At 36.7% G+C, this 10,575-nt stretch overlaps 1 protein-coding gene across 1 annotated transcript; it reads left to right on the forward strand.

Moving 5' to 3' along the window:
* The first annotated feature begins 989 nt into the window (after nucleotides 1-989).
* RAD51 (RAD51 recombinase) lies at nucleotides 990-9,028 on the forward strand. The gene is made up of 10 exons (XM_072428335.1): nucleotides 990-1,153; nucleotides 1,867-1,946; nucleotides 2,887-3,024; nucleotides 3,871-3,988; nucleotides 4,080-4,171; nucleotides 4,278-4,372; nucleotides 5,485-5,598; nucleotides 6,207-6,336; nucleotides 7,821-7,942; nucleotides 8,038-9,028. The coding sequence occupies exons 2-10, from the start codon at nucleotides 1,872-1,874 to the stop codon at nucleotides 8,159-8,161; spliced, it is 1,008 nt and encodes a 335-aa protein (XP_072284436.1). The 5' UTR covers nucleotides 990-1,153; nucleotides 1,867-1,871; the 3' UTR covers nucleotides 8,162-9,028.
* Nucleotides 9,029-10,575: the final 1,547 nt, after the last annotated feature.

Consider the following 10,575-nt stretch of genomic DNA (forward strand, 5'->3'; position numbering starts at 1 on the left):
CCAGGAAAGAAAGAAACCAATGAGTTAAGAAGTGCATGGCCAAATCCTGATCAACATATTTGGGTTTTAGTACCAATCACATACAGTACATGCATGTAAAGTATTGAACGCAATTCATTGTAATACCCATAGCCTGTCATTGGAAAGAAGTGTGGTAAAATACCTTTGCATAACTAGAAATAAAATACCAGAAGCAGAGTCTCTGCTCATGTAATCTATATGTTCCCATATAGTAATACATGACACACAGAAGAGTCTGCCTATGTAATAGGCATATACCCATACAGTTAAACATGACAAAAAAGTAGAGTCCGCCAGTGTAATAAGCATGTTCCCATACAGTTATACACATCACACAGAAGTAGAATCTGCCTATGTATTAAGCTTGCTCCCATGCAGTTATACAACAATATATATATATATATATATATATATATATATATATATATATATATATATATATAAAAGCAGCACATTTCATAAAATTATCATTAAAAAAAAGTATTTGTGTCAGTAAACACGAAGGTTCCATTTTTTTCCGGTCTTTTATATATTTTATGTTTTATCAGTGTGAAAAGTTTACCTGCAAATCCTGTAAGAGAAACTGAGCGATGTGTAGTGCAATCTGCAAGGATTTGCCTGGATGGAGGTAGAGGTGTTCTGTAGTACATATTCACTATTAGTGTATTATTGGTGACAACACTTAGCTCCATATATACAGTATAATGAGTAACTGTTGTCATTCTTAGACTGTAACTATGTAAAGACAAATGACAAGGAGATAATAGAGGAATAATAAAACACAGACACCATACATAAAGAAGGACAAATGACAGAATGAAAGGTGTCATGTTGGGTTTATATAAACTTTGTCTCATTTCCCATCATGCTTCGGGTAAGCATACTACGCCTGCTATAGGACAGAACCACAGAGGCCAACGCGTCAGACTCCTCCCAGTCCCGGAAGTGATCGCTGGGGCGGGGCCTGTGACGTGATGTCTGCTCTGGCGGGATATTCGTACAGGCTGATCCGACCATATTGAGGGACGGCGGAAGCGGTTTGGTGTGACCGGGGCTGTATTTTCCGGTTCTCTGCGATCTGTATGAATCTGTTGGTGGTTGGCTGGAGGCAGCGGACAGGCCAGAACCGACAGTGAGTGTTATATTATATGGCACGGGCAGCCCTACCTCTGCTGTCTTTGGAAAGTCGGCGCGAAACCTGCCAACACCACAGACTGCAATAGCCGCGTGTGTTGTAATGACAATGAAATAATTCCAGTGTCCTGGTCTATTTCCAGTCTGTAGGCTGCAGCCATGGAATAGATGTTAGGTAACACCATACGCGCCCCCTACAGGCTGCAATGTGTACATGAACAGTTGGTTACATTGTGCTTGTTTATCTGGGTTCTACCAAAGGTTGTTGGGGTTGCTGAGTGTTGGTAGATTGATCTGTCTGACAACACACACATATTATTCTAGGCATTTAGAACAAGTGTGATATTAAATAACAATCTGGGTATCCGATACTATAATGTGAAATTTATACTGGTGGGGACTTGCTCAGACATGATTCCTAGGTGCAATGAGAATATTCCCCACTTCTACCATAGTGTTTCACTGATGACAATCCATATAGGATTTTATGTGAAGTCTCTTGCTGGTGATCAGCTGCCGGTGTCAGGATTTGTCCTGCATACCTTATCCTTTTTTATGTTTAAAACCCACCTGCATATGCCTTTGTAACATTTTATAAGTTTCCTCAATGTTAAACTTTTACTTTTTAGACATCGCTGAATAAATCATTGTAAAGGTAAATTGTCATTTCTATAGTTGTAGATTCTACTAACGTGTTATATTTCCATGCAGGTACAATGGCCATGCAAGCACAGTATGAAGCATCTGCTGAAGAAGAAGCTTTTGGGCCTCAGCCAATATCCAGGCTTGAGGTAAAGTATGTAGAGACAAAAAGTTACGATCCCGATCTCATTCATTGTATTTAACAAGCAGTCCTGATGCTTGATTTTTATGGTTTGCTTCGTCTGTGGTTAAAGTATTCCTAGACAAGGCTTTGGAGTTGGAGTCAGAAGATATTGTGTACTTGGATTCTGCAAAAATGTGCAGACACTAACTCCACTCCTGTCTCCTAGATTACAGAATATAATAAGTAAATTCGGTATATTAACAATATCCGTGTAATCTCATAGTAATCTCATATCTCATTATCTGGCTCTCCCTAGAGGTTTATTAACCAATCTAGTATACAAAAAAACTGAAACAGACTTCTTTACTTCCCCTTTACTCAAATAACATTTAGAATCTCATCAACGATTGATCCATGTAACTATAGACTAAGTGTCAAAGAAATTGGTTTGTCACCAAACTGAATACAGTGTCAAAGCATTGTTCCCGCACAGTGACTTGCCTTCAACAAGAAATAGGTCATCTCTCTGCATTTTGCAAAGATTTAGAAAGTGGCTTCTCAATGTAGGTTCAGTGAGTTGGGCCTGCTGCATTCTTACATTAAAATGCAATTCATCTTTCAATGTATAATGCTGCATCTCATGTTAATGTTCCTACTTACAAGTGTATGTGATGGAAACTAGTGCTTAGGCTAGAGATGGTTTAAAACACAGCTTCTACAAAAATGGATGACACAACTCATGACAAATTTAGTGTAACCCTTATAATTCTGTCCTACACCTTGTTCCAACATGTAATAGTATGTAGTATTAGTATGTCCCGCTTTTCCATGGTTTACATGTATTGCTGCCCAACTTTTAAGTAACCACCCAAAAATAGCAAGGTGATGCGCCTAACTAAAAGGGAGCGGGGAGAACACTGAATAGCATTAACTGAATTTATGATTTGTTTTTTTTTCACTTTTAGCAATGTGGAATCAATGCGAATGATGTGAAGAAGCTGGAAGAGGCTGGCTTCCATACAGTAGAAGCTGTTGCTTATGCACCTAAGAAGGAACTTCTTAATATTAAAGGCATCAGTGAGGCCAAAGCTGAGAAAATCCTAGTAAGTTTCACAGAATTCTTATTGCATAAAAAAATCTGACTAGAAGCCTTGTTGTTACAGAACCTCTTGCAAAAGACGTATGAAAGGAAGTGTGTTATAGTAAGCAGGCACTTGATCACATTTTGAAATACAATTTATTGGATGGGGAAGAAACTGACTTCAGGGGCAAGTGTTATTAAAAATCCTGTGTTTGGTATTCTAACGTAACGTCACAGCAAACAAATTACATTTTTGAAATCCACAATGTGTCAGATATATTACCTCTGTAATACCTTACTTTTTAAAGTAGTAGCAGTGTGTCATCTCCTGACTGTAACATTCCTGGCCCTGCTGTATTCTCCGGATATGACAAACATTTTTAATGGCCGATTGTTAGAGCTTATTGCATAGCTAAGTCCAGTATAAAAACATTTAATAAATTGCAGATTACCAGTCCTTAGTTTTGATGGCTCATCCTACTGTATCAGGACAACAGAATAGAACTAAAAGATTCACCATTGTTTAGCCTGTTTGCTCACTGTGGTTTCTTCCACTGGTTAGTATGTCTTGTAATAATGTACAAGCTGCCTGGGGAAGCACATTTGGAAGTGTGTAAACTTTTGCAATGGGCAGAGAGAAGTGAGTTTTCTGGAATGGTAGGGTATACAGAATTTTCATTTCTTTCTTTAGCAGTAATATTTGGTATATGCACCAGAGCATATGTAGGCCCTAAAACTTCCACTTTTAAATATTAGTGCTGTTGGAAGCTGATAGGGTAGTGTTAAAGCTTTTCGTGTTGTTTTTGTTGCATAAATTATGCTGATTTTAAAAGCTTGCAAAAAAAAATGTGTTTTTTTTTTCTTAAAGGCTGAGGCTGCCAAACTTGTTCCCATGGGATTTACCACAGCGACAGAATTTCACCAGAGACGTTCTGAAATAATACAGATTACAACAGGCTCCAAAGAGCTGGACAAGTTACTACAAGGTGCACAAATTTTCCATTTACTAAATGTAATTATGAACAATTTCTAAACCTAAAAATGTATGTATTCATGCATTTCCATTTTTAAAACCAGGGGGTATTGAAACTGGATCAATTACAGAGATGTTTGGGGAGTTCCGCACAGGAAAGACTCAGTTGTGCCACACACTAGCAGTGACATGTCAGGTAAGATAAGAAGTGAGCGCAGGGTTTATATCTCTGTCTCTGTGTGTCTCTGTCTCTGTGTGTCTGTGTAAAACACACTTGCTATGGGTTTTTTATTATATTTCAGCTCCCCATTGATAGAGGTGGCGGCGAAGGAAAAGCCATGTACATAGACACAGAGGGCACTTTTCGACCAGAAAGGCTGCTTGCTGTTGCAGAAAGGTACTAAATACTATGCCAGTATTTTTATTTTGTATATTAGTTTCTAAAGATGTATTTAAACAAGACACAATAATGAAGTTAACAGAAATGTAATGAAAAGTGCATTTAATCATTTAAATTTTTTTTTTTTTCTTTTTTTAATCCCTTCTTACAGATTGAGAATAGGGTACCTGGGTTTTTTTTTCTTTTTAGTAAGGATGGGGGCATCAGGTGGAACTAGGTATTTAGCTGGTATCTGAGAGATATCTTAGACTTGTCCTCTGTTTTGTCTAATTGAAAAGTCCTAATGCCATTTAGTCTTATACATTTTCTGCAGGAGGAGAAGGGGGTTGCGTTAGAGTTGGATGTGGAGATTTGGAGAATTTGAATTAAAAAGACAAATATTCTCAAAAGCTTTTAGAACAATATAGAAAAGGTCAATTCAAACAATGCTTTATGTGAAGATGTCTTTCCAAAAAAAGTTGTTTGGTTATGATCTATAAGCTCTTCTCAAGATGTCTTTATATGTGAACTAAGAAGGGGTTCCTACGAATTTATGGGTAACACAATAGGAAATATTCAAGGTTTTCTATGACAGGCTGAAACATTACTTGTAAATTTTCAAATCCAAATCCTATTTACAAACTGTGACAAGATTGTCTTGTCACAGTTTGCAAATAGGATTTGGATAAACAGATCCAGTTAAGTTGGGGATTACAAAGAAATGCATATTTCTCTGTATGTAATGGTTTAGGGCACAAATTTACAGCAAAAGTCAGGTTTCACTTAATTGATGAGATAGATATAGATTTAGATATAATTATATATCCATCCAATTTCCTTAACAATCTATAGTTAGGTTTGTTTTAAACATGTATTTCTGATGTAGGTAAATCTGTTTCCATTGGCCTATTTAGCATAGGATGACACCTTTAGCTGAAGATATAGTTAAATAGTTTCTCCCTTTTAGTTCTGTCACTGAGGCTCACTGTGCTAGTATATTGATCAAATGTGAACATAGTGGGTGGTTTTCTAAGCATGTAGCTATAATTTTTTATATCTTATTGAAGGAAGCATACGCTAGTGTTTTCTACTTTTGTTCTTTAAATATTTTTTTTTTATTTTTTCAATAGGTATGGGCTGTCTGGCAGTGATGTTCTTGACAATGTGGCTTATGCCAGAGCATTTAACACAGACCATCAAACCCAGCTGTTATACCAGGCGTCAGCCATGATGGCAGAATCTAGGTAAAATTTGTCAATCATCCTTTATAGCAAAGCCATAATAAAACCATTGTGCACCTGTACAAACCTATACTTTTTTTTCTAAGGTAGTTTCTGTTACCTAAAAAAATCAAATCTGCAGTAATTTAAAGTGGCTAGTAATGAGTGGGGGTTTAGAATTTTTGTTTGCCACAATTTTTTACCCTATTATAACAGTTTATATCTATATAGCCTATATTTTGCATTTTTGCCATTTACCAGACAGACAGAGCCAATATTATTGTCTAAAGCTATTTTCCTAAAAAAAAATTCCCTGCATGGAATCAGTGTTCTCCCCAGCCCCTTTAAGCTGGGTGCACCACTCGGGACTTTTCAGTAAGAATCAGTAACTACCCAGCTGTTTTTTTAAGTGGTTACTGAAGAGTTGGGTCACAATACGGGCCTTGCCACCCACCTACAATTCCTTCTCATCTAGGTTCAACACTGGCAATGCAGTAAAATTTGTGTATTTTATTTTCCCTTTTTTGCACAGAGAAAAACGAGGAAATAGAATTTGGTTACCACACCATTGTTGTGGTTTGTGTTTTACTAAAACCTGACCAAAACATTTGTCTTTATCTTTCTTTTTGTAGGTATGCACTTCTTATTGTGGACAGTGCTACTGCTTTATATAGAACAGATTATTCAGGAAGAGGGGAGCTTTCAGCACGACAGATGCACTTGGCCCGCTTCTTAAGGATGCTTCTAAGACTTGCGGATGAGGTTTGTGTTTTGTACTTTATTTTGAGATTTTAAGCAAGTAAGACATCCTATGCAGTAGGCTGACGCTTATGATTCAACACAATATATTGCCCCTTAACAGTGAGCCAGTGTTTGCAAATTCGTTGAATAACATTAAATGACTCTTAAAAAAGTGCAGTAAATCTATCTGATGTGTGCAGTTAATTTATTTGAGTGAAATGGAAAATTCACTTTTATGCTCCATAGAAACAAACAACACACCATGTTTTGAATTGGTGAAGAGTCTGTGGTTATAAAATTACGATGTCATATAAGTGTACATCCTTTTTTATGGTTTTTTTTAACTAATATTTACACTTCGTCCTAAGGCTGTTTTGAGTCTGTAAGTTCAATTCCCAAACAAAAAAAATTTGTTTCTTTTCCCTATCCTACTGTGTTAGTTTTCTGAATTTGTCTGCAGTCTTTGAAATATTAGCCATCAGCTATCATGAGTTGATATATTAATATTTATATGGATAAAATCTTCTCCAGTCCCTGTGTGTTGTGTTTTTGGGGTTATTATTTTTTCATTTAACACACAACTTTTGTCATCTTAATTTGATCCAGAGCCTGGTGACTGTACAAACCATCAAACTTCTCTATATTATTCCTAGTCCTTGTTTTATAGAATGATGTCAAAATCTCTATCCAGCATACTGAACACACCTGTAGGCTTGTTTTAACCTCCCTGGCTGTATGAATATTAAGTATTTTTAAATGTAAACGCGGTACATTTAAAAATACTTAGTATTTTAAATTTCCCGCCTCTCAGACGCACGGTCCTTCCCCCCCGGGCACAGATGCCAGCTAGGCATCGCCAGGCTACACATATGCCTGGCTGGCATCACCAGTAGAAGATGCTGGACACCCTCTGGAGGACACTGCGGGCACCGCTTACCAAGTAAGCTGTTTAAACTCCCTTGCAATTCCACCCCCAGTGTGGCTTGGGATTACCGCTTTTGGTATGGATAATTCACCCTGAGCCACGCTCAGCATTAAGGCTAAGGAGGTTAATAAATGTAAAATGCACTTACCCATAGTTACAAACTGGTATTAATTATTGACCTGTCAATAACAACAATCCTATCTGTTTGATTCCTTTAAAGTGTTAATGCAGTTGTTTACAGAGAAGACTGAGCTCTTTCTTTCAGTTTCTGCATTCATAACGACTTTCAGCCTAATAACACCTTCCTCATAACAAGGCCTGTCATAGGAAGCCTGATCTGTCTTCTGTTTTGTCTTTTTAAAGTTTAAGACCATGTGATGAATAAACTAGATTGACCAAATTACCACAAGTGCATTAAACACATACAAACTCCATGTAGACAGGGAGCTGATTTTCTGCAGATGTTGAGAATTTTAATACACTGTGTAAATATTCACACAATGAAAAATTTCAATGTCTTTAATAAATTAGCTAAAGCTATAAATATAAATTATCAGAAACGTTTTATTTTCTTTTAAAGTTTGGTGTAGCAGTTGTAATTACGAACCAGGTTGTAGCACAAGTGGATGGAGCCGCCATGTTTGCTGCCGATCCCAAAAAACCCATTGGAGGAAATATTATTGCACATGCATCTACTACAAGGTATGACATACATATAAACAATATCTGCTTTCTTTGTTTCGTACTAATGAAATTCCTAGTTTTGCTTATATAATGTAACTGCTCATGTTTTTCAGACTTTACTTACGGAAGGGTAGAGGAGAGACCCGAATCTGTAAGATCTATGACTCTCCTTGTCTTCCTGAGGCTGAGGCAATGTTTGCAATCAATGCTGATGGAGTAGGTGATGCTAAAGACTGAATGCAATATGAACACCAATGTTTATGCCATAACTGGACTTGCTTCCACTGCAGAAAGATTTGCCAAATATGTGCTCAGAAGGAAATGGATAGTTACTATCAAATGAAAGGAGAGAGTAATATCCCACCTAACTATTATCCTATTATTTCGGATCTCAAATCTTGTATGTGTTTGAAGCAGAATGGAAGAAGCCATCCTTAGTATGTCACCTGCAGATGTGCACATCACATTTTTTTTTTTATATATATATATATTTGCAGGTGTCAACAATATGGTTTTCGTTTGTTTGCTTGACAATGACTCTTAATCATCATCACAATACTATAACTAGTTTTCATTTCACGTACATTACACCTGGACTTGCTATTCTTCGTGTGTTTTCTTTCAATTCCATTTGTCTAGAAAAAAAAAAACAAAATTCCAAAATTAAGTTTAAATATAAAAAAACAGAGAAAATAACAATCTGTTGCCCTGAGCTGCTAGTGAGAAGATTGCGTACATTACATACATTATTTTATTCAAAGGTTTGTTTTCAGAACAGCAGATTCAACAGATCCACTCTTATTCCAGCACAAACAATGCAAACTCACAAAGTCTGTGATTACAACCCCAAATACCGTACACAGTCTTCTTTTATAATGCAAACTTCTGAATAGGTAAATCAGTTGCTGTGTGTTGTATGTTCCTTTTTCTTTCCTTTAGTTTCTGTAAATGTTTCTTTGAATCTCTCTGTAGAGCAGAATTTTTATTTTCGGCAAAATCCTGTTTGAAATGTTGTAAAAAGGTTTATTTTGCAATTTAGGTTTTGTTTTAGAGTTATTGTGTATACATGTATATATGGATAAAATAAACTAATTAATAATTTCACACTTTTGCATTCATTTTTATTGACAGTACATCGGTTTTACCACTAGGTGGTGCTGTACACTATTAAGAGAGAAACGGGTATTTCCCATCTTGATGCAATGGTGTCCTAGCGCAAATGTACTGTAGAATCTGTATATAAAGTCTTAAAATGTAGAAGTCATATAAAGTGAAGTGCTGGATCTGTAATAACGTAATTAATAAGTACAAGTGCACAATAAGCCAACCTTAAGGATTGTTAGAAGACACTGTGAAGATCCTGTTAAGCTCTGTCACAACCATTAAAGTGTTTGTGTAGGCGCACCTCAGTTTTATAATCATTGGTGCTTTCATATTTCCAGGTTGGGTTTTAGGTAAACTGTAGTTAAAATTTCTTGTATTAGAGAAGCCTCTCACGACTTTAACATGAGGGAACCCTTGAAATAATGTTAAGGTCTTCAGAGAACCCCTTCCCCAACACTACTATATCCACAGCTCACAGTATATTAGTGTGGTGGTTTGTGGAATGGATGCTTGGTACATTGCTGGCCTTTGGGAAGATCGTCACTCTTACTGTTAGCCAAATGGTTCATTAGTGTCAGTTAACCCGAGAGGCACAAATTGCTCAAGAAAACCCCAGCAACCTTTGGAGGAACCCTTGCTGAAAAAATGCTGTATCAGGGCGTGAAGCAGGGAATGATTATATAGTGGTAAAGTAAACCTGACCTGACTTAAAGTTTCTAAATTAGCAATGCTATTGTGCAGAGACCTTAATGTACTCACAGGTACCAATGTAGGTCTTTATATGATTCCTTTTTGTCCTCCTTTATCCAAGGCACAGGTAATGCATGGGATATTAAATTGTGCTCAAACCGAGTTTGTGTCAACATATATGTATCAATTGTCAAATGCCAGATATTTAGTGAGTTGTTGAGGGTCTGAAGTTTACAGACCTACCTCTAGAAAGAGAACTTGATCTTATTCGGGCATTAGTTGAAGCTCCATGTATAGCTTGGGTCTGGTATCCATGTTGGCTGCCTTATTAATAATAATAATAAACAGGATTTATATAGCACCAACATATTACACAGTGCTGTTCATTAAATAGGGGTTGCAAAGGAGGAGGAGATGACCCTGCCCCGAAGAGCTTACAATCTAGAAGGTGGGGGAAGTAACAATAGGAGAGGCCTTGATTTTATTGGACTAGATTGGATTGCACGTGCCGGATGTTAAGCAGTATCTGTGATAAGCATGCATTCCTTACAAAAAACAGACCTTGTAATAGAGGAATGGTGCTTGAAATGACAACCATGGATAGTGCCTCTTAGAACTGGAATGGAAACCGAATACATAGTAACTGCCACTCCAAAATACAGGACTTACTGTCAAAAGCACTGTCAGAACATGTTGAAAAGCAAAGGCAGCATAGTCACAAAGGCTAAAACATACACAACACTTAGGTGTGTTTTATTTTATATATATATATATATATATATATATATATATATATATAAAATAAAACACACCTATGCCTGTATGAAAAAAGGGGCTCTAATACCAGATGTAAACCT

Source organism: Pyxicephalus adspersus, chromosome 12 (genome assembly GCF_032062135.1).
Source record: "Pyxicephalus adspersus chromosome 12, UCB_Pads_2.0, whole genome shotgun sequence".
NCBI classification, from domain to species: Eukaryota; Metazoa; Chordata; class Amphibia; order Anura; family Pyxicephalidae; genus Pyxicephalus; species Pyxicephalus adspersus.